At 46.5% G+C, this 25,276-nt stretch overlaps 2 protein-coding genes across 4 annotated transcripts in view; one reads left to right on the forward strand and one right to left on the reverse strand.

The window, feature by feature from the left end:
* The window catches only part of LOC140457924 (plakophilin-2-like), a 53,494-nt gene that overhangs the window by 27,655 nt on the left and 563 nt on the right, over positions 1 to 25,276 (reverse strand). For 2 of the 3 annotated variants that reach the window (XM_072551733.1, XM_072551735.1), the window contains exons 2-5: positions 16,184 to 16,293; positions 5,987 to 6,840; positions 2,996 to 3,137; positions 144 to 351 (exon numbers count right to left, since the gene is read on the reverse strand). In XM_072551733.1, coding sequence (XP_072407834.1) covers positions 144 to 351; positions 2,996 to 3,137; positions 5,987 to 6,840; positions 16,184 to 16,293 — 1,314 coding nt within the window. The remainder of the gene's footprint in view (positions 1 to 143; positions 352 to 2,995; positions 3,138 to 5,986; positions 6,841 to 16,183; positions 16,294 to 25,276) is intronic. The other variant, XM_072551734.1, reaches the window with a different exon arrangement.
* The window catches only part of LOC140457925 (CD9 antigen-like), a 108,209-nt gene that overhangs the window by 15,401 nt on the left and 67,532 nt on the right, over positions 1 to 25,276 (forward strand). The window lies entirely within an intron of this gene.

Genomic DNA, 25,276 nt, shown 5'->3' on the forward strand with positions numbered 1-25,276 from the left:
TCTAATGTTGAGAAAATAAGATTGGTCATATTGGGACCTGGGTAAATCATTAACTGATGTTGTGTCTGTGAAGTGTGGAACTGGAGAGAGACAGTGCACTCTTTGAGCTGTGGTCACTTAAATCGAATGTCAGGTGGACTCACCAGTGACTTGCTTCTTTGTCTCAATGTCCTTGGTTTGTTCCAGTAGCCGCACCAGCTCCTGGACTCCGTTATGTTTCTGTACTTCTAGCTTGCTGTCATTCTCCTCAAACACCGCATTGCGGATTGCCCCGCAGGCTGCAGACTGTACCTCCACATTCTCATTGCTGAGCAACGCGATCAGTTTCCCAATCCCGTCCAAAGCGTAAAGCTGCACAAAATTTGCATTTTTATTTTGAAACACTCAGCAGCACGAACGGTGGTAGACATCTTGTTACTGGATTCGTGGTGCTGGAAGAGCACAGCAAGTGTTCATACTGCAAGTGATTCATATTATATGACATTACGAGGCATAATAGCTTGCATTTATATAGCACCTTTATGATAGAGAAACATTCTAAGATGCTCCACAGTTGCCTGATTGGATGAAAAAAATCGACACTGAGCTATGTAATGAGATACTAGAGCATGTGACCAATCACTAGGTCAGAGAGGTAGTTTTTACAGAGGTTCTTAAATAAGGAGAGAGAGAGAAAGAGAGAGAGGGGACTGGGAGGGAATTCTGGAGCTCAGGACCCAGGTAGTTGCAGCACATTCGCAGACATCACTCTGCCTCTTTCTTTAAGATCTTCCCAAAAATGTCCACCTGCAGCTATCTCTTCAGCTGTGGTTCTGTGTCAGATTTTGTAGGATTGTACTCCTTAAAAACTCCTTGGAAACTTTTACTTGGTTAAAATTTCTCTGTAAATGCAGGTCGTTGCTGGCATTCTGTCCCCATATTTAAAAAAGTCCCAAATGCAATGAAAAAAATCATCACTGCAGTGAGTAATTTCAGTCTTTGGAGATATGCAGCCAGGGTTTCTGATCACCTCTCTGCTTTCCAAGAGACAACTGAGACTTCCAACTGCAGTCTCAAAACAAAATGAATCGGTAAAGAATTTCAACAGATTGCAGGACAGTTTCTGTGAGGTGATATAGTGGATAGTGAAGGAGGTTACCTCAGAGTACATTGGGATCTTGGTCAGATTAAAGTGAGGTGTTGCATTTTGGAAAGGCAAAGCAGGGCAAGACTTACACACTTAATGGTAAGGTCCTGGGGAGTGTTGTTGGACAAATGGACCTTGAGGTGCAGGTTCATAGTTCATTGAAAGTGGAGTCGCAAGCAGATAAGATAGTGAAGAAGGCGCTTGGTATGCTTTCCTTTATTGGTCAGAGCATTGAATATTGAAAGTGGGAGGTCAGGTTGTGGCTGTACAGGACATTGGTTAGGCCATTTTTAGAATATTGCTTGCACTTTTGCTCTTCCTGTTATAGGGAAGATGTTGTGAAACTTGGAAGGGTTCATAAAAGATTTACAAGAATGTTGTCAGGGTTGGAGCTAAAGGGAGAGGCTGAATAGGCCGGGGCTGTTTTCCCTGGAGCGTCGGATGTTGAGGGGGCACCTTACGAAGGTTTGTAATATCTTGAGGGGCATGGATAGGATAAACAGACAAGGTCTTTTCCCTGCGGTGGGGGAGCCAAAACCTAGAGACCATAAGTTTAAAGTGAGAGAGGAAAGATTTAAAAGGGACCTAAGGGACAACTTTTTCACGCAGAAGGTGTGCGTATATGGAATGAGCTGCCAGAGGAAGTGGTGGAGGCTGGTACAATTACAACATTTACAAGTCCAACAGGTTTATTTGGAAATACTAGCTTTCGAAGCACTGCTCCTTCAGGTAGCTGATAAAGGAACAGCGCTCCAAAAGCTATTGCTTCCAAATAAATCTGTTGGACTATAACCTGGTGTTGTATGATTTTTAACTTTGTCCACTCCAGTCCAACACCGGCATCTCCCCAACATTTCAAAGGCATCTGGATGGGTATATCAATAGAAAGGGTTCAGTGGGATGTGGGTCAAATGCTGACATATGGGATTAAATCAATTTAGGATACCTGGTCAGCATGGACAGGTTGGACCAAAGGGTCTGTTTCCCTGCTGCACACTACAATTTCAAGAGGTGTGTTCGTGCCACATCCAAACAGGTCAGTGATCAGTTTTCTCCTGAGATGTGGCCTTTACTGGCATTGTCAGCCATTGTTCCCCATCCCGAAATGCCCTTGAACTGAGTGACATGCCAAACCATTTTACAGGGTAGTTAAGAGTCAACCACATTGCTGTGAGTCTGAAGCCATATGTCGGCCAGACCAGGTAAGGATGGCAGATTTAATCTGAAACGGTTATTAATTGTTCTCTCATGCCCATAGCAGGAGCTGAGAGTGGGAGAGTTTTCTGATCAGTTATGTTTGATACACAATGATACCACTCCAGCCACAGGAGCTCAGTTCTCTCTAAAGGCAGTGGTTCCTCCAGTCTCTTATGAACTATGACTTCTCAGATCTTTGTGTGTTAAACTCGGCCTTATGCCTGATTGTAATCTCAAGGTGAAAGCAAACACGACATGGTGGTAGTATCAGGATGTGAACCCTTGTCTCCTCAGAAATAAAGGGACAACCGCAGGATGTCGGTGTGGAGTCACCTGGCCATCAGACTGGCTAAGAACATGAGTCACATGAGCTAGAGAAGAACATTCGGCCCTTCAAGATTCTTCTGCCATTCAACAAGACCATTGTTGATCTTCCACCTGAAGTCCACCTTCCCACACTATCTCGATCTCCATCACTGCCCCAAGGGTCTAATGATACCTCGAAGGGTAAATAACAAAAATAATCTTTTGGAAAGTATGCATTTTAAAAGCAAGTCGATGGTTTAGACAAAAATTGTTTTGTAGAAACAGGACTACTTTTACTTAGTTCAGTCCTTTTGAACCCCATCAAACTTGCACCTTTACTTTAGAAAAGGGTGAGATCTGACTTACCTCTTTCTTTGCATCAGGTCTTTGATAACACTCATGTTGGATGAAATTAGCCCCATACAGTATGTAATCTGGGTTATCATGTGTCAGGGCAGAGGCTGCAGTTTCAATTGTCCAGTCACCATCATCATCTCCACTTGCACTGCTAAAAGGAAAGACATTGGTTTGAGACTGGGGTAACATTATGCAATCATGGTGAAATTTCAGACCATCTTGTTCTGCTGCAGTAATATCTTTCCAAGGTAATGAGATAAAGTAATCCAGCTGCAGAGTAACCAAGTTCTTACACAACTGAAGCAAGGCCTCAGTACTCCCGTACTTGAATAAAGACGAACAGTCCATTAAGCTTACTAACAACTTGCTGCATATGCAGGTTAGTCTGCAGTAATCTATCATCAAGGACATCTCGGTCCCATTGCACATCTACACTATTCACTTCTCACCATTTGAGAAATACTCTACATCTCTGTTCTTCCTACCGAAGTGGATAGCCTCCCTTTTTTTCGATATTATATTCCATCTGTTATGCTCTTGACCAATCACAAAGCTTATCCAAATCCTCCTGAAAATCTTCCTAACGACACACAATCCTGCTGAGCTTTGTATCACCTTGAAGTCTGAAATGCTAGTTAAGGTAAACTTGCCATAGCCCCACCATAGCACAGGGATTCTCTGTTATTAAACAGAGACCACTGGTGGTGGGGTTAAACCTGAGGGCCACCACGCCTCAGGCAAGGGAAGAAGTTGTTTCATAGTGCAAGAATTGAACCTACACTGTTGCCATCACTCTGCATCGTAAACTATGCAATCAGCCATATATTGAGAAATACTGTAGCCTAAATACAGAGCCTTGAGATAGTCCACTTGTCAGTCTGCCAACACAAGAATATAGGATATGGCCCTCATCACACCTTCTGGTCACTCTCTGAACTGCAATTAGACAAACTAAACAAATTCACATCTCAAATGGGAATCCTTGGCACGAAGTCCCAGGTAAACTATTTTGCCAGGTCTGCATTCATTATCATGGGCGCACCGAGTGTACACATGTCTGTGACTGAATGAGTAAACACTGTTGCCTGAAGTCAGAAAGATCGAGTTTCATTTTGGAGATTTGAGCTGGAGATTATCGATTTAAGTCTTAATGACCTTAATGTTCCTGGAGTTAAATGAGCTTTAATTAGAGTATGTGCAGCAATAGTGTCCCTTCCTCTAAGCCAGGAGGCCCACATTCAAGGCCCACCTGCTCAGACATGTGTCTAAGCATCTCCGAACAGGTTGTTTAGAAAATATCTAAGATAGCATTGATTAAAGATCAGGTTGGAGAATCTCCAGGAAACATTCATCATGCTAACACTGCAAAGGGAGAAAGTTGATTTGAACAGGAATTAGAATTTCCTCCTCAAAGACAATGCACAGAGTCATTGCTTCAGTTGTTTCGAATTTGTTGTCCCTGACACTTCACTTTGCTGAGAAGAAATAACACAACCTGCAATTATTTGCTATATTTACAAGCATTCATATTGTAACGGAGAACGTGAGGACTGCAGATGCTGGAGATCAGAGTCGAGTGTGTGTTGCTGGAAAAGCACAGCAGGTCAGGCAGCATCTGAAGAGCAGGAGAATCGACATTTCGGGCATAAGCCCTTCACCAGGAATGAGGCTTGTGGGTCAGAGCTGAGAGATAAATGGTACGGGGTGGGGTTGGGGGAAGGTAGCTGGGAAAACGATAGGTGGATGAAAGTGAGGGAGATCAGAGGGGGCAGTGATGGATGGGTCTGGAGAGAGTGCCGATTTGGGACTGGGATAATGTGGGGTGAGGGGAAATGAGGAAGCTGTTGAAATCCACATTAATTCCATGTGGTTGCAGGGTCCCAAGGCAGAATATGAGGCGTTCCTTCTCCAGGCGTCGAGTGATAACGGTTTGGCAGTGGAGGAGGCTCAGGATTTGCATGTCCTTGATGGAGTGGGAGGGGAGTTGATGTGTTCAGCCACTGGGTGGTGGTGGAGTTGGTGGGTGCGGCTATCCCAGAGATGTTCTCTGAAACGATCCGCAAGAAGGTGTCCTGTCTTCCCGATGTAGAGGATGTTGTAACAGGGACCCAATTTCCCTACATTTGCAAGGCAAAATAATTCATTCACTGGAAAGCACTGGCATTTTCAATGTGCTTTCCATAAGATCAGGATTTACCCAAGTGCTTCTGAAGGGTTGCAGGAAATGGAGGTGCTGATCTATTCAGCACAGCAAGCTCCCATGAACAGCAGTGAGATATTAATCAGATTTTAGTGAAGTTGGTTGAAGGATTAATATTTGGACATGTCTCAGAGCAGAGCTTCAAATAGTGGCTCTTGCATATCAAACTGAGAAAACAAATAGAACTTCAGTGTAATGATTCAACTGAAATACTGTGTCTCTAATACGTGCAGCATTAACATGGAATCTCTACAGCATGGGAGCAGGCCATTTAGCCCATCCGTTCCATACTGACTCTCTGAGAAGCATCCTACTCAGACCTACGCTAACTCGGTATTTTCCATGGCTAATCTACCTAACCTGCACATCTTTGTGACTGTGGGAGGAAACCGGAGCACCTGGAGTAAACCCATGCAGACACAGGGAGAATGTGGAAATTCCACACAGACAGTTGCCCGAGACTGGAATTGAACCCAGGTTCCTGGTGCTGTGAGGCAATAGTGCTGACCACTGAGCCACCATGTCACCCTAAACATCTGGAACCATAAGTCAATGCTGTGTTCAAGGGAATTCCCTCATCCTTAATATTGTTCCAGTACAGTACCTCTTGCTTAGACTTTGAAGTACTGGTTACATTATTCAGAATCAGGGGATAATAGTCAAGACCTTCCCTCCAAAACAAGTGCACTAAATAGCTGAGGTGACATCAAATTTAAACAGGAATGATTGTGGAGCATCAAGTCCAGTGATTAAACTGGTCTTCCTCATCAGCTTACTGCCTCACCACTGATATTGCTTACCTTTCGGTCAGGTTTGCACGTTCTCCTTGCATTTCATAGTTTCCTTCGTAGCTTGATGCCTGGTAACTGGTTTGGGCTTGAGGTTGAGCTTGAGACTGAGGCTGGGCTTGGGCCTCAGCCTGGATCTGGGCTTCATCCTGGGCTTCCATTATCAGACTTTCCGCTGGCATTAACCCTTGAGTAACCATGGGTTTGCTGGTTATAAAACTGTTACTCTGGTGAGATTTTTGGGTCCAGTTGTATCTGTCTCCTACCTGGGCCTGCCTCTTGCATGATTCGCCGTGGTAACTGAAAGCAATTCCCCCTGTGTGCTGATCCAGGGCCCGGGTTTGGTTCCTGTCATAAATCCTCGACATGCTTTGACTGAGGCCGGGGCGAAAGTTTCCAACGGGGCTGACGGGAAAACTCTTGTCGTGAACGCTCCCATAAGTTTGGGACTCTCTGCTGACGGTGACCACGTGCTTCTGGGAACTTTGAGAAGGAACCCTGCTGACAGGAAGTGGCCTGGAGGTGGGAAAAGCAACTTCCGTCTGGGTGTACCTCGTGTTGCTATGCAAAATGGACCTCACGGCGTTGAGCCGACTGCCCAAGTTCCTCTCAACATGGATGACACGCCGACTGGAGGACAAGGTGGGCTCTCTTCCCACTATCCCCTTTCTCAAAAATCTCAATTCCATCCTTGGGCGATTGCGGGACAAAACCGGGCTATTGTCAGGTGAGACCTCTATCCGGCGAGTCGGTTTAATGGTCTGGCTCTGCTGGCCTTGGGACAAGAATTGGCCAGTCGCTGAGGAAAACTGGGCAGCTCCATTCACCATTCTTTGATTAATTCTGTAACCCACTGGTTTCAGGGTCTGTCAGAAAGAAAAAGAAAGACACTTTACCAACATACAATAACAGGTGGGCTAGAAACTGTACAGGTTATACCAACAACAGAGGAATGGGAACAGGAGTAGGCCATTCAGCCCTTCGAGCCTTTTAGCGAGATCCTGGCTGATTTGTGGCCTATCTCCTAGCTTTGACCCATATTTCTTAAGCCCTTTAGAACACAGAACAGTACAGGCCCTTTGGCTCTTGATGTTGTGCCGACCTTTTATCCTATTCTAAGATCAAACTAACCTATACACCTTTCATTTACTATCATCCATGTGCATATCCACTCTCTTCCTCCAATCACCTTAAAATTTTGTCCCCTCGTGACAGCCATTTCTGCCCTGGGGTAAAAGTATCTGACTATTCACTCTCTCTATGCCTCTCATCATCTTGTACACCTCTATCAAGTCACCTCTCATCCTTCTTCACTCCAATGAGAAAAGCACTAGCTCCCTCAACCTTTTTTCATAAGCTTTGCTTAACAAAAACAAAATCTATCTCAGATTTTAAAAAAAACAAACAGACCTAGCATCTGCTCCCATTTGTGGAAGAGGGTTCCTAACATCTACCACCCTTTGTGTGTAGGAGTGCTTCCTAACATCTCTCCTAAATGGTCTGGACCTAATTTTTAGACAAGCCATCTAGTTCTCGAATCTCTACACAGTGGAAATAGTTTGTCGTTATCTATTCAGTCCTTTCCTGTTAATATCTTGAAGGCAGTCCAGAGAAGGTACACTATGATGAGACTGGGTATGGAGGGAATGCCTTAAGAGGAGAGAGATTGAGTATGTTAGATCTATATTTGTTGGAATATAGAAGAATGGCATTTGACCTCACTGAAACATCCAAGAATCTTAGGGAATACTTGACAGAGTGTATAGGGAAAGGTTGTTTCCCCTTGGTGACAGTCTAGGACCAGAGGGCAGAATCTCAGAATAAGGAGATGCCTATTGAAGGCTGATAAGAGGAGGAATTTCTAAGGAATGGAAGTTGTTGAGGTTGGGTTGTTAAGTGTATTCAAGGCTGAGATAGGGAGATTTTTAATCACTAAGGGAACCAAGGGTCATCGGGAAAAGGCAAGAAAATAGAGTTGAGGATTATCAGATCAGCCATCATCTCATTGAATAGTGGAGCAGACTCGATGGGCTGAATGGCCAACTTCTGCTCCAATGTCAAATGGTTTTATAGTCAGTGCAGTTAAAGGAAGACCTTCCCAAAGGCAATTAGGGATGGACAATAAATGGCAGCCGAACAAAGCTCATTTCCCAAGAATGATTAAAATAAAACCTCCAGAGAGTCATAGAATCACACAGCATGGAAACAAACCATTCTTGCCACCATAATCCCCAACTAAACAGGTCCCACTGACTGTGCATGACCCTTATCCCTCCAAATATTTCATATTCATGTATTTACCCAAATGTCTGTTCTGCATTGTAACTGTACCAGGTCCACCTCTTTCTCTGCAAATCCATTCCACATGCGAACCACTCTCTAAAAAAGTTGCCCCTCATGTATTTTTTAAAATCTTTTTCCTCTCACCTTAAACATGTGCCCCCTCAACTTGAAATCCCCACCCTAGGAAAAAAGACGCCTGCCATTCACCTTATCTATACCCCTCGTGGTTTTATAAACCTCTCTAAGTTCACTCTTCAATCTCCTATGCTCCAGTGAATAAAAGTCCCAGCCTATCCAGCCTCTTCTTACAACTTTCCTTCCTGGCAACATTCTGGTAAATCTTTTCTGAACCCTCTCCAGCTTGATAAAACCTTCCTATGAGAGGGTGTCTGGACACTATGCCTCCTATTTCGAGGTGAATTCTATTCTCTTGTTACTGAAAACCTTTTGAGGTACCATCTCCAACACCTATCCATCCTTTATCATTCTGATATTCAAAGCATTGCCTGGTTTCATAACACTTCAATCTTGCTAAAATGAGAGGCATGCCATTGAGGTTTTTTGATTCACACTCATCAAGGCAATTGCAAGAATGCCTAATTTCACCACTCTTTATACTACAGCAGAAAAGAGGTGATGATTGCCTGAGAAGTCTACGTTCACTGGCAGAGGTATTGCTATGAGGGAATCATAGGTTCCTGAAGCTCCTCTCCTTCACATCCCTTTTGTTTGCAGAGTACAGCTCTTTGTTAATGAATGGATGTCACTTCTAGTACGGGTAAATTAACCACGTATCAGCATGATTGATCATATTAAATTTAATGTTAGGGTATTTGTTAGCACAGGAGAATGTGAGGACTGCAGATGCTGGAGATTAGAGTCAAGAGTGTGGTGCTGGAAAAGCACAGCAGGTTAGGCAGCATCCGAGGAGCAGGAGAATCCACGTTTCGGGCATAAGTCTTTTCTGATGAAGGGTTTATACTCGAAATGTCAATTCTCCTGCTCCTTGGATACTGCCTGACCTGCTGTGCTTTTCCAGCACCACACTCTCGTTTCTGTGAGCGCACTCAGGGTGGTTCAGCGAGTGTGGCCCAACTGCCTACTCACAACTAATAGACATTTTCTTTTGATTTCTTTATGTCAATTATCCTCCGTGACAATTCTTATGATCCAATTACTAGGAGAGTTTTAACTCCCTGATGTGCTGTGGAAAGGGACCATTTGAAATTCCACATGGCTAACTTATTTCATTCTCACACTGGCACAGCTCACTAAAATTTTCAAAACAAGGAGCTGTCACCTCTGATTAGTACAGGCTGGGAGCCAGAGCAAACTTCTATAAGAGACATACATGACCTGAAGGGGGTTGTCTATTAGAAAATCTTGTGGCAATCGTAGATATCCATTTGATTGATAGCAATTAACTTTGGTTCATCTGAAAGTGCCCACAGGGTAAGTACAATGTTAAAACAAGTTTATTCAGATACAGAAACTTTGCACCATGCTTTGGTTTGAACAGTCCGTTGTCAGAACATGAAGCTATTTCTGATATTAGATTACAATCTCCGTGAGCTCTTCCACCCAGTAAAAAGCAGGACTCAGTAAATGACACCAAACACTTACAAAAGGCCCAGTTTACTGAGTCGACACCCACAGGGCAAATTAGTGCAAATGTACAGCACACAGTAAAAATCACAAAACCGAGATAATCTGTGTGTCACTGACAGCTGAATCACAATGCTGTCTCACTTAAAAATGTTTGCTGAGCTAGCAAACATGTTACAGCATCATCACAGGCCATTCGGCCCATCTGATTCACAGTATTGTTGGTACTCCATATGAACCGCCTTCTACCTCTCTTTTGTCTCCCCTTATCAGCCTACCCTTCTATTCCTTTCTTTCCTATGTTTACTGAGCTACCCCCATAAACACATTCTTGCTGCTTGCCTTAACCCACTCTCTGCAGCCACAAAGATCCATATTCTAACGAATTTCTGGGGAATAATCCTGACCACCCTGTTGGATTATGCGTACTAATGGCCAACTCAGTTCTAGACCCTCCTGCAACAGAATCACCTTCTCTGCTGTATACCTTAGTTGCATAGTTTTAAAAGATCTCTATGAGGTTGCCCTTGAGCCCTCTCTTTGTCAAAAGGAACAGGCCCAGCCTATTCAATACTACTTAATGGGTAGTGTCACATCAATAGTTCTAAAAGTGTTATTGTTCGATCTGAGCTCCGCCAAGTCTAACATTATCACACAGCCTTTGGGCGGAGAATCTGGCATATGTGTCTAACTCATCCCTTCTCTAACATTTTACACAACCTGCATAGGGTTACTGAGATGTGATACCTTTAGCATTGCAGTGTTAAGACAGTTCACCAAATTTTATTGAAGCCTTATTGGCATGGACTCATCAGAATAATTTGCAAGAATACCAAATTAAAGGGAAGCCAGTGGCTCAGTGGTTAGCACTGATACCTCACAGCACCGGGGACCTGGGTTTGATTCCAACCTCGGGTGACTGTCTGTGTAGAGTTTGCATGTTCTCCCTGTGTTCGCGTGGGTTTCCTCCAGTTTCCCCCCGCAGTCCAATGATGTGCAGGTTAGGTGGATTGGTCATGGGAAATGAGGGGTAGGGAGTCGATGTGGGCGGGAGGTGTTTTGGAGGGTCGGTGTGGATGGGCAGAGTAGCCTTCTTCCACACTGCGCGGATTCTAAACTTGATGAGACAACGTGAAAAATGCACCAGTTAATGCTGATTGACACAATGCCAGACTCTAGGCGAAAGTGAAGACTGCAGATACTGGAGATTAGAGTCAAGATTCAAGTGGTGCTGGAAAAGCACAGCAGGTCAGGCAGCATCCGAGGAGCAGGAAAATCGACACTTCAGGCAGGAGTCCTTCATCAGAAAGAGCTCCTGCCCAAAATGTCGATTTTCCTGCTCCTCGGATGCTCCCTGAGCTGCTGTGCTTTTCCAGCACCACTCGAAACTTGATGATGTCAGACTCTGATTGGTCAAGGCATTGCCCTGAGAACTGAAATGGTGAGTGGCTGTCAATTATTTTATTGGGCTGAAACAGTTGCAGTGTACGCTCATCTTTCTGTCTGTAAAGAACAGAGACCTCCTCTGTGTTAATAATATTTAACTTCCAGTATACAGGACTATCTGGACAAATAATACATTTAGCTTCCAGTGCACGTCAAGTGCTTCACACGGCAAGTCCAACCAACAATGTCAAATGTTTTGTCAGTGTCATTCTTTGTGCCCTCAGGATAGAACAGCAAATGTTGTCCAGTTCAAGAATCACATCTGATGTTAGCCACTGTTGCAAACTGCAGCCCATTAACAAAGTCTAGAGTCTCTTCTGTGAAGCCTGTTTGCGGTCCATCTTCCACTGCAGACTCCTGCTCAAGCCCTTCACGGGAGGGAGGGCTCGTGACAGCACAATACCCCCAACCAGAAACACTAGTGGTACCCAGATATCACACCATGTCATGACATAGACTGCCAGAGCAGAATTAAGACATTCAGCCCATTTTGTCTGCCCTAGTATTCAATCATGGTTGAATGACTCTCAATCCCATTCTCATGCCTCCTCCCTTGATCAGTGACTATGATGAGCCTCCTGTCACTATTACAATCTGGTGAGAGGGCCAATCATTTTGAAACCCTGGTAAAAACAAAGACTGCAGATGCTGGAAACCAGAGTCTAGATTAGAGTGGTGCTGGAAAAGCACAGCAGGTCAGGCAGCATCCGAGGAGCAGGAAAATCGACATTTTGGGCAAAAGCCCTTCATCAGGAATAGAGGCAGGGTGCCTGCAGGGTGGAGAGATAAATGAGAGGGGGGCGGGAGGGTGCGGAGAAAGTAGCATAGAGTACAATAGGTGAATGGGGGTGGGGATGAAGGTGATAGGTCAGAGAGGAGGATGGAGTGGATAGGTGGAAAGGAAGATAGGCAGGTAGGACAAGTCATGAGGGCGGTGCTGAGCTGTAAGGCTGGAGCTGGGGTGAGGTGGGGGAAGGGGAAATGAGGAAACTGGTGAAATCCACATTGATACCATGGGGTTGAAGTGTTCTGAGGCGAAAGATGAGGCGTTCTTCCTCCAGGCATTGGGTGGTGAGGGAGCGGTGGTGGAGGAGGCCCAGGACCTGTATGTCCTTGGCAGAGTGGGAGGGGGAGTTGAAATGTTGGGCCACAGGGTGGTGAAACCCTTTCAAGCGCTGCGATACTCTTTAATTATGTTGAAGGCCGGCTGTACGCAGAGTGCTCCATCAAGAATCCACACAATTCTATCCCACTAGATATAAACCTCAGTATTCTGTTTTTTCTCCGACGAATTTGGTTTGTACACCTTCTTGATTAGATGATTGAGACTGATCTGTTCAAGGTGATTAAAATGTTAAAAGGACTCAATGGTGGTGGGGTAGTGATAGAGAAAGATCAAGGCCTGAAATGTCTCTTCACGGACTGCCTGGAGGCTGTAGTCTTCTCCTGGTGACAGTGTTCACAGTATTTCACAGTCACAGCAGACAGTTTGCTGACCAGGTGAACAACCCAGAATGACATACATCTCCGATTACTCTGCTGTAAGTAACTGATACATCGAAGGCAAGTTAATGGAAATGGAAGAAAGTGCCAAAGGACCAACGCCTTAAACAAATTTATTGTGAGACAGGGCAACTGAAGAAACACTTTACTTGCATTTATATAGCACCTGTCAAACATCCAACTGTGCTTCACACAAATGACTGTCAAACAAAATTGGATACTGGTGTGTATTAGGGGATAGTGAGGGAAGTGAGCAAAAGATTGATCAAAGGGATAGGCTTTAGGGAGTGTATTGAAGAGAGAGAGCCAGTGAGGTGTAGGGGACAATTCTGGAGTTTGGCGCCCAGGCCAGCTGAAGGTAAGACCCTCAGTGGTGCAGCGGTTAAAGTCAGAGATGATCCAGAGACGGAATCTGAGCAGTGCTGAGCTTTGAAGATGGTAGTGCAGTAGAGGATCCAGTGTAATGGACAGTCAGTGTTGCAGAAAGTTTGAAACTTGACTAGCACTTAGAAACAGCAGCTTAACCGATTTGTATAAAGTGGCTCCTAAATAATAGAACAAATGTGAGGGTAAATGATAGAACAAAATTTCAAAATTACTGTTACCCTGGAGAGTGGAGACACATGCACTGCAGGAAAACATGGGGATAAAGTGTTTCAAGCAATCCAAAGTCAAGGCTGTGCTGAGAACACTCAGACTGAAAACAACCAATTCATTGATCATTTGCATTGTGTGCCTGATCGTTACGGTATGTAACTGATCAGCCTATCATCAAACAAGTGACAGAATGATTTAGTTCGCGGTGAGCCGAAGAAAGCAATCTCACCCAAATGGCAGCTTCTTCGATGAGATTCCCATCCAGAGACATTCATAAAATCAGTATATGGGCTGAAGGAGTACCACCCTGAGGGAGCATCACCCTCAGAGAGTGCCACCCTGAGGGAGCACTGCACTCAGGGAGTATCACCCGGAGGGAATACCGCCCTGAGGAATACTACTCTGAGGAGAGCTGCACTGAGGGAGCGCTGTGTTCATGAAGCATCACCCAGAGGGAGCACCACACTGAGGGAGCGCCGCACTGAGGGAGCACCACACTGAGGGAGCACCACACTGAGGGAGCGCCGCACTGAGGGAGTGCCGCACTGAGGGAGCACCACACTGAGGGAGCACCACACTGAGGGAGCGCTGTGTTCATGAAGCATCACCCAGAGGGAGCGGCACACTGAGGGAGCGCCGCACTGAGGGAGCGCCGCACTGAGGGAGCACCACACTGAGGGAGCACCACACTGAGGGAGCACCACACTGAGGGAGCGACGCACTGAGGGAGCGACGCACTGAGGGAGCGCCGCACTGAGGGAGCACCACACTGAGGGAGCACCACACTGAGGGAGCGACGCACTGAGGGAGCGACGCACTGAGGGAGCGCCGCACTGAGGGAGCGCCACACTGAGGGAGCGCCGCACTGAGGGAGCGCCGCACTGAGGGAGCGGCACACTGAGGGAGCGCCACACTGAGGGAGCGCCGCACTGAGGGAGCACCACACTGAGGGAGCGCCGCACTGAGGGAGCACCACACTGAGGGAGCACCACACTGAGGGAGCGCCGCACTGAGGGAGCGCTGCACTGAGGGAGCACCACACTGAGGGAGCACCGCACTGAGGGAGCACCACATGGATGAAGCATTACCCTGAGGGAGAGCTGCACTGAGGAAGCACTGAACTGAGGGAGCGCCACACTCAGGGAGCACCACACTGAGGGAGCGCTGTATTCATGAAGCATCACCCAGAGGGAGCACTACACTGAGGGAGCACCGCACTGAGGGAGCGCCGCACTGAGGGAGCGCCGCACTGAGGGAGCACCGCATGGATGAAGCATTACCCTGAGGGAGAGCTGCACTGAGGAAGCACTGAACTGAGGGAGCGTCACACTGAGGGAGCATCGCTCTGAGGGAGCACCACACTGAGGGAGCACCGCACTGAGGGAGCACCGCACTGAGGGAGCGCCACACTGAGGGAGCGCCACACTGAGGGAGTGCCGCACTGAGGGAGCACCACACTGAGGGAGCACCACACTGAGGGAGCGCCGCACTGAGGGAGCGCCGCACTGAGGGAGCGCCGCACTGAGGGAGCGCCGCATGGATGAAGCATTACCCTGAGGGATAGCTGCACTGAGGAAGCACTGAACTGAGGGAATGCCACACTGAGGGAGCATCGCTCTGAGGGAGCACTGCACTGAATGACACCAACACTGGGTGAGCCCCACCCTGAGGGAGCACCGCATTAAGGGAGCACTGCCCTGAGGGAGCATTGCATTGAGGGAGCATCACACTGAGGGAACCCCGCACTGAGGGAATGCTACCCTGACCGAGCACCGCACTGAGACAGCCCTGCTAAGGGAGAGCCACGCTGAGGGACTGCCACACTGAGGGAGCCCCACACTGAAGGACAGCCGCACTGAGGGAGCCCCATGCTGAGGGAGAGCCACACTGAGGGAGCTCTGTGCTGAGGGAGCACCGCACTGAGGGAGCCCCACACTGTGGGAGTGCCCTGCCCAGGGAATACTACACTGAGCGAGTTCCATGCTGAGACATTAAACTGCTGCCTGATGCAGTGGCGATTAAGCCTCCCATAGCACTATTTCAAAGACATGTAGGGCAGATTTCCCACATCCTGACAGACAGTTTTCCCTGAAGCCAACACAAAAAAAACAGATGATCGGGTCAATGTCCCCTTGCTGCTTGTGGGAGCTTGCTGTGCTCAAATTGGCAGCTGCATTTCCTGATTACAATCTGACTACACTTTAAAAATTTTCAGTCTGTAAAGTGTTTTTCTGAATATCCTGATGTGGTGTGAGGTGCTATATAAATGCAAGTTCTTTCTTTCATTCAGGCCCATTATAGCAATAAGTTGGGGCGATTCGGTTATAGTGGAAACCATCAGAGTCTGCACTCAGTATCCAGGACTCACTATCCCCAACATGGTGCAGGAGCAAACCAGCACATAATAAGTTGAAGGTGTCTAAGTTAACGTCTCGTAGATTCAGTGTTAGGACCATAGAATCAGGAGGAGGACAGTCAGCCCCTTTTTTGAGTTTGTTCTGTCAGATGACAACTGATCTGTGACCTAACACTACCCACCCATCTTGATTCCATATTTCTTTGTCGCCTTGACTTAGAAAAACAAACTGTTTTAAAATAAACTGAGCTAACATCTACTGCCGCTTGTGGGAAGTCATCACATGATCCTACCACTTGTTGCATGAAACATCATTTGCTAATTTTACTCCTGAGTGGCCCAGCTCAGATTTTCCGAGATTGCCTGACTGGAGGAATAAGATTCACGCCATGAACAGCACGCATTCACCAATGACCTACCTCAGTGTAACCATATCGAGGCCCTGGGAGTGGCAGTGTCGGATATCCAAATGGAGGGATCGTCATGGAACTAACGTAATCAGGGGCACTGAGTGTCCGCTGCACCCGGTCTACAAATACAATGGCGCAATTAGCAAATCTGTTCAATCTATCACATAGAATGAACACACACACACACACAGAGACACACACCACAATGCAAGCAAAAGAAACACCATTCTGGGATTCAACCTATGCAACGGGAGAGAGAGAGCCAGTGACTTGTTACAACATCCCAAGGCACCTCAAGGGAGTGATTATCATGAAAAATTGAACAACGAGACACATAAGTAGACCATATGTCAGGAAACTCAACTGTATTTTGTAGGTAGGAGTGTCTGAAAGAAGGCGAGATGGGCAGAGGGGTTTATGGAGATAATTCTAGAGCACAGGGCATGGGAAACCAATTGAACAGTGACCAGTGGTCGGAAGGTGAAAACTGGGGTGAGCAAGAGGCCAGAATGGAGGAGCAGAGAGATCTCAGAGGTTCATGGGCTGGTGGAAGGGCAAGAACATAAAGGGTTCATTCCAAGGTGCAGTTCCTACTCTTTCAGTACATTCCTTACAATGCTACCCTGGTTGCCCTTCTTCACAGTAATTATTTTTAACACATTTGTTAACATTCCCACTCAGAGGGACATTGGTTCAAACACCGTTCTGGAGAATTTTCAACAATGACATTTTAGGGCTGCACAGTCAGAGGTGGTGTGTTTTGAGATTTTGAAAACGTGACCACTATTGAATTGTGGGAAACATAGAGGCTAATCTGCAGGATCCCATAAGCAGTGATGTGGTAAATGATGGGATCACTTGCTTCTGCTGTTGTTACAGGGATAACTGTTGATGAGTTCACTAGCTGAACTCCCCTGGCCTTCTGCAAAATCATGCCAAGCGATCTTCTATGACCACCTTCCAGGACTGGTTGACAACTGAGTTCTGGCCTTTCAGCTATGAAGAGAGGCTAAATAGGCTGTGTTTGTTTTCCTTATTGCAGAGAAGGCTGAGGTGGGGGAACTGACTGAGGTATACAAACCTGGAAGGTCATAGGTTGTGTGGCTAAGGAAAAGGTTTTCTCCTTATTAGAGGGACTAATAGTCGGCATAGATTTAAGATAAAGGGGGTTTTGAGGAGATTATCAGAAGACTTATTTAACTCAGAGAGTCACGGGGGCTGGAACTCACTGCTTGAAAGAGGGTTGGAGGCAGGAACCATCACAATATTTAAGAAATATTTAGATGAATACTTCAAGTGCATTAGCATTCAAGGCCATAGGCCAAGTGCTGGAAAATGGAAACTTAGCAAATAGGTGCTTGATAATGAGTGTCATCATGATAGATTGAACGGTCTCTTTCACTGATGTAAAACTCCATGAGATCTATATTCAGCTCACTGAACCACCACTTTCTAATTCAATGGTTAAAGAACTTGATTGAGTTTTCTGAAGAAGTGGTGGCTCAGTGGTTAGCACTGCTGTCTCACAGCGCCAGGGACCCGGGTTCGATTCCCACCTCAGGCGACTGTCTGTGTGGAGTTTGCGCATTCTCCCTATGTCTGTGGGGGTTTCCTCCCACAATCCAAAAATGAGCAGGCCGGATGAATTGGCCATAGTGATAGGTGCATTAGTCAGGGGTAGATATAGGTTGGGTAGTGGGTCTGGCTGGGTTGCTCTTCAGAGGGTCGGTGTGGACTTGTTGGGCCGAAGGGCTTGTTGTAATACTGTAGGGAATCTGATCTGTCTAATGATGAGGGTGGACTGGTGGATGTGATCTATTATGGACTTTAGTAAGGCGTTTGGCAAGGTTCCTCATGGTAGACTAGTTAGTAAGGTTCAATCACGTGGAATACAGGAAGAACTAGCCATTTGGATACAGAACTGGCTCAAAGGTACAAGACAGAGGGTGGTAGCAGAGGGTTGCCTTTCAGACTGAAGGGTTGTGACCAGTGGTGTGCCACAAGGATTGGTGCTGGGTCCACAGCTTTTCATCATTTATATAAATAATTTGCATCTGAACATAGGAGGTATAGTTAGTAAGTTTGCAGTTGACAACAAAATTGGAGGTGTAGTGGACAGCGAAGCAAGTTACCTCAGGGTACAACGAAATCTTGATCAGATGGGCCAATGGGCTGAGGAGTGGCAGATGGAGTTTAATTTATATAAATGTGAGGTGTTGCATTTTGGAAAGGCAAATCAGGGCAGAACTTATACTCTTAACATCCTGGGGGGTGTTGCTGAACAAAGAGACCTTAGAGTGTAGGTTCATAATTCTTTGAAAGTGGAGTCACAGGTAGATAGGATAGTGAAGAAGGTGTTCGGTATGCTTTCCTTTATTGGTCAGAGCATTGAGTATAGGAGTTGGGAGGTCATTTTGCAGCTGTACAGGACGTTAGTTTGGCTACTTTTGGAATATTGTGTGCAATTCTGGTCTCCTTCTTATAGGAAGGATGTTGTGAAACTTGAAAGGGTTCAGCAAAGATTTACAAGGATGTTGCCAGGGTTGGAGTGTTTGAGCTATAGGGACAGGCTGAATAGGCTGGGGCTGTTATCCCTGGAGCTTTGGAGGCTGAGTGGTGATCTTTTAGAGGTTTATAAAATCATGAAGAGAATGGATAGTGTAAATAGACAATGTGGGTTGGGAGGGCTAGAGGGCATAAGTTTAGGGTGAGAGGGGAAAGATTTAAAAAGGATCTAAGGGGCAATGTTTTCACACAGAGGATGGTGTGTGTATGGAATGAGCTGCCAGAGGAAGTGATGGAGGTGGGTACAATTACAGCATTTAAAACGCATCTGGATGGGTATATGAATAGGAAGGGTTTAGAGGAATATGAGCCGAATACTGACAAATGGGACTAGATACATTTAGGACATCTAGTCGGCATGGCTGAGTTGGACAGAAGGGTCTGTTTTAGTGCTGTACATCTCTATGACTCTATAACTGGGGAGTACTAATGTTTTTGGATTAGTGAGCCAGACGACCAGGCTAATGCCCTGAACACATTCAAATCTCACCTTGGCAACTGGTAAAGTTTGATATTAGAATCTCATCCAAGTAATGGTGACCATGTCAACTATCATTAGTCATAGAGTCATAGAGATATACAGCATGGAAAGAGACCCTTCGGTCCAACCCATCCCAACCCAATCTAGTCCCACCTGCCAGCACCCGGCCCATATCCCTCCAAACCCTTCCTATTCATGTACCCATCCAAATGCTTCTTAAATGTTGTAATTGTACCAGCCTCCACCACTTCCTCTGGCAGCTCATTCCATATACATACCACCCTCTGTGTGAAAAAGTTGCCCTTCCTTTTAGGAAAAGTCCATCTGCTAATCTGATATCCTCATCTAGTCGGGTGTCCATGTGACTCCTGACCTACAACAATGTGGCTGACTCCTAACTGCTCTTTGAAATGGTCTTAGCACACCACTCAGTTGAAGGGCACTTGGGGGATGGTAACAAATAGCTGGCCTTGCCAGTCACATCCACATCCCATCAAAGAATTTTTAAAACCATCCGATGTGTCAAAACTGACAAAAACTGAATCTTATGCAAAAACAGAGAAAAATCTCAAAATGCAGAAAGGTATGTTAATATTAACCCAAAAATCTGTGTGGTGGCAGAGATAAAGATTGCAGTTAAAGATGGAATTACCTGCTTTTACTTAGAGACGCTGTGGGAGGGAGACCTGCTCCCTGATTTTTATCTGCAGGCAGGAGCGACTCCCTCCAAAATTCCTCCCTGATTTGCTCGTTCGTACTAAAGACGTTAATCCGCCAATAACGCAAAATAAATTTCAGACAAATGCATCAATATTTCATTGAGCTATTCAGGGTTTCCATCTCGTGGGTTCAGCTGGAGATTGAAAGTTTGGTAGGATAACCCTGAACTGACTTCTTTATGGAGCCAGACTGATAAGGAGAGCCCACAACTGCATAAAGAGGCATGGATTCGAGATGAAATGGGATTGATGAGTGATGAGACTGCAATGTAAAATGCAGGCACTGACACATGCAATTAACATGCAGCACAACAGGAGCTGCTGTAATGATTGTTATCACTGCATTAAATGATGGCATCTCTGACTTGCAACTACCACTCTTCTTTAATTATCACGAGTTCAGAATCCAGGAACTCCTTCCCTCCTCACGTTGTGAGGCTTCTACATCGCATGGACTGCAGCGGTTTCAGAAAGTAGCCCAGCACCACCTTCTCAAGGCCAGAGATGGGCGACATAGAATGTTACAGCCCAGTACAGGCCCATTGGCCTTCGATGTTGCGCCGACCTGTGAAAATAATCTGATGCCCATCTAACCTACACCATTCCACTATTATCCTTATGTCCATTGCTCATTTAAATGCACTTAATGTCGGCGAGTCTACTACTGTTGCAGACAGGCCTTTCCATACCTTACTACTCTCGGAGTGAAGAAATGACTCCTAAATCTATCACCCCTCAATTTAAAGCTATGTCCCCTCATCTTAGCCTTCACCATCCAAGGAAAACGTCCTCGCTGTCCACCCTATCTAACCCACGGATTATCTTATACGTCTTGATTAAGTCACCTCTCAACCTTCTTCTCTCTAACGAACACAGCCTCAGTTCCCTCAGCCTTTCCTTGTAAGACCTTCTTTCCGTACCAGGCAACATCCTAGTAAATCTGCTCCGAACCCTTTCAAAGCTTCCACATCCCTCTATAATGCGGTGACCAGAACTGCATGCAATACTCCAGGTGCATCTTATACAACTGAAGCATGACCTCGTGGCTCCGAAACTTAATCCCCCTGTCAATAAATGCCAACACACCACATGCTTTCTTAACAACCCTACCAACCTAGGTGGCAACTTTCAGGGATTTATGCATTTGGATACCGAGATCTCTGGTCTTATCTATATCCAAATCTTCCAAAATTGCTGAAACCTCCTGTTTGTCAACCTCAATCCCATTTAATTTTGTAGCCTATATCTCCATATTCTCACTAACATTGCCTTTTTCCAATGTGAATAGTGATGAAAAGCATTAATTAAGCATTTCCCCATGTCCTCAGATTCCATACACAACTTCCCACTACTATCTTTGATTGGCTCTAATCTTACTCTAGCCATTCTTGTATTTCTGATATATCTATAGAAAGTCTTAGGGTTTTCCTTGATCCTATCCACCAAAAACTTCTCATGTCCCCTCCTGGCTGTTCTTAGCCCTCTCTTTAGATCTTTTCTGGCTAACTTATAACTCTCAAGCCCATGAACTAAGCCTTCACGCCTCATCCTCACAAAAGCCTCCTTCTTCCTCTTGACAAGAGCTTCAACTTCTTTAGTAAACCCATGGCTTGTTCTCTCGACAATTACCTCCCTGCCTGATAGGTATATACTTATCAAGGGGGTCAGGCAGCATCCAAGGAGCAGGAACATCGGTGCCATGTCGTGCTCCCATGAGGAGGTTGAGCAGTTCACCAACTGCACCAACACATTCAACCCCGACCTTAAATTCACCTGGACCATCTCTGACACCTCCCTCCCCTTCCTGGACCTCTCCACCTCCATTAATGACGACCGACTTGACACCGACATTTTTTACAAACCCACCGACTCCCACAGCTACCTGGATTACACCGCTTCCCACCCTACCTCCTGCAAAAATGAAATCCCGTATTCCCAATTCCTCTGTCTCTGTCGTATCTGCTCCCAGGAGGACCAGTTCCACCACAGAACACACCAGATGGCCTCCTTCTTTAGAGATTGCAATTTCCCTTCCCACGTGGTTGAAGTTGCCCTCCAATGCATCTCATCCACACCCCACACCTCCGCCCTCAATCCCCACCCCTCCAACTGTCACAAGAACAGAACCCCCCGGTCCTCACTTTCCACCCTACCAACCTTCGCATTAACTGCATCATCCACCGACATTTCCGCCACCTACAAACGGACCCCACTACCAGAGATATATTTCCGTCCCCACCCATTTCCCCTTTCCACAAAGACCATTCCCTCCGTGACTACCTGGTCAGGTCCACACCCCTCAACAATCCACCCTCCCATCCTGGCACGTTCCCCTGCCACCGCTGGAATTGCAAAATATGCGCCCACACCTCCTCCCTCACCTCCATCCAAGGCCTCGAAGGAGCCTTCCATATCTATCAAAGTTTCACCTGCACATCCACCAATGTCATTTATTGTATCCATTGCTCCTGATGCGGTCTCCTCTACATTGGGGAGACTGGATGCCTCCTAGCAGAGCATTTTAGGGAATATCTCTGGGACACCCGCACCAATCAACCCCACCGCGCTGTGGCCCAACATTTCAACTCCCCCTGCCACTCTGCCGAGGACATGCAGGTCCTGGGCCTCCTCCACTACCGCTCCCTCACTACCCGACACCTGGAAGAAGAACACCTCATCTTCTGCTTCGGAACACTTCAATTCCAGGGCATCAATGTGGACTTCACCAGTTTCCTCATTTCCCTTCCCCCACCTTATCCAGTTCCAACCTCCAGCTCAGCACCATCCTCATGACCTGGCCTACCTGCCAATCTCCCTTCCCACGTATCTGCTCAACCCTCCCTTCTGACCTATCACCTCCATCCCCACCCCCATTCACCTATTGTACTCTTTGCTACTTTCTCCACAGTTTCCACCCCCCCCCCCCCCACACCCCCCCGCCCCTCATTTATCTCTCGACCCTGGGGGCTCCCTGCCTCTATGAAGGGCTTTTGCCTGAAACGTTGATTTTCCTGCTCCTCGGATGCTGCCTGACCTGTTGTGCTTTTCCAGCACCACTCTAATCTAAACTCTGGTTTCCAGCATCTGCAGCCCTCACTTTTGCCTATACTCATCGAGGCCCCGCAGTAGCCGTTCCTTGAATAAGCTCCACATTTCAAGTACGTCCATCTCGTGCAGTTTCCTTCCACCCGATGCATCCTAAATCTTGCCTAATTGCATCATAATTACCTTTGCCTGAGTTATACCTCTTTCCCTTCAGTAAACATAACCGAATTATGGTCACTATCACCTACCTCCTCATCTAGCACCTGGCCGGGCACATTACCCAGTACCAAATCCAATATGGCATTGTCCCTTGTTGGCCTGTCTACATACTGTGTCAGAAAACCCTCCTGCACACACTGAACAAAACTGACCCATCTAAACTACTTGAACTATAGTATTCCCAGTCAATATTGGGGAAGTTAAAATTCCCCATAACAACTACCCTATTACTCTCGCTCTTATCAAGAATCATCTTTGCTATCCTTTCCTCTACATCCCTGGAACAATTCAGAGGCCTATAGAAAACTCCCAACAGGGTGACCTCTCCTTTCCTGTTTCTAACCTCAGCCCAAACTATCTCAATGGATGAGTCTTCAAATATTCTCTCAGCTGCTGTAACACTACCCTTGACTAACAATGCCACACCGCCTCCTCTTTTACCATCTTCTCTGTTCTTACTGAAACATCTAAATCCCGGAATCTGCAGCAACCATTCCTGTCCCTCCTCTAGCCATGTCTCTGAAATGGCCACAACATTGAGTGGTGTCATAGCCAGCAATATCTGCATAACATCAAAAAAAAATGAAAATAGTTGTTTGGTCATACAGAACTTGAGTATTGTTTTTTAAAAAAGACCCATTTTACCAAAGCTTTTCATTTTGCACTCATCAGGACAATTCACAAGAATACCAACTTAAAGGGAAACAACTATATGAGAGGAGAGAGCTGATTGGTTGGCAAGTGTGCTCTGATTGGCAGAGGTGTTGCCAGAGATAAATGATGTTAATGATGATTGACAGTTAACCGTCAGGATTTGTTTCCCTTTTAATGGAGATGGGTTGACTCTAATTGGTCTGAGCATTGCCCAGAGAAATGAATCAGTGAATGGATGTCATCTACTTTCTTGAGTTTAATATGGACATACACTGTGCCTGTTATCCAGAGAGTGGTGAGAATGAGGCACCCATTACTGCAGGAAGTGATTGAAGCTAACAGTATTGACACATTCGAGGGGAAGCTGTATAAACATGAGGGAGAACGGAATGGAACTCTACACTGACAGGATGAGATGAAGCAAGATTAGGGAAACGTGTGCGGAACATAAATACCAGCCTAGACCAGTTGTGTCAAAAGATCCATTTCTGTGTTGTAGACACAATGTAACCTGGGGCCATGGGATCTTTGACTTGTGTATGAGAACACAGGTGGAGAGTCCTTAAGGGTCACATCTGAAAGACTGCCATCAGAGAGAGAAATAATCATTCAGCAATTCCATAGTGAGGAAAATAAGTGCGTGTAAAACATCAGCAGCAGTACTTCAGAGAGAGTTTCTCAACACTTGGTCAAAAACAAAACACAGCTGCCTCTTTGACAGCTTCAGTGTTGCCACCACATTCTCCAGCACATTCAAAACATTGTCATCAGCAACACAACATTTGACCTTCAAAAACTTTTGGACATTATGATATAGATTCTCCCATAACCTGGCTCCCATGACCTCCCCTTTCCCAGCAATACAAACTCCCCTTCCTCCACACTCCCCTCACATTTCCCCACCCAGGGGAACACAATTTACCCACCCATACAGACCCTCCACCCACCCCCGGGAATTTTCAGACTCTTTCCACCCCCCACGGGGGCAGACTCTCCCCATCTACCCAGGGGCTCAGACTCTCTCCATCCCCTAGGGGGTAGATTCTCCCCTCCCCACCCAGGGGGATAGACACTCTCTCCCCCCTCTCCCACCCCAGGGATCAGACTCCTCCACTTGCACTTCCCCACCCAGGGGGACAGTCTCCCCCCTCCCCCCACCCCTGGGGGAAGGAGATCTCCTACCTCACACTCCCCATCCAGAAGACAGAATCCAGCCTCCTCACCCAGAGGGACAGACACTACCCTCCAGGGGGATAGAGTCTCCCCTCCTCACCGAGGGGGCAGGGTCTAACCCCCCCCCTCCCCCCCAGGGGACACATTCCCCACCCCCCAGAGGGTCAGACTCTCCCTCACCCCCCCCCCCCAGACCCTGTGTCCGCTCCCTCTGGGGAGGGTGGTGATGGTGTTGTCTCCCCCCCC

The sequence above is a fragment of the Chiloscyllium punctatum genome, chromosome 32, assembly GCF_047496795.1.
Source record: "Chiloscyllium punctatum isolate Juve2018m chromosome 32, sChiPun1.3, whole genome shotgun sequence".
Lineage (NCBI taxonomy): Eukaryota > Metazoa > Chordata > Chondrichthyes > Orectolobiformes > Hemiscylliidae > Chiloscyllium > Chiloscyllium punctatum.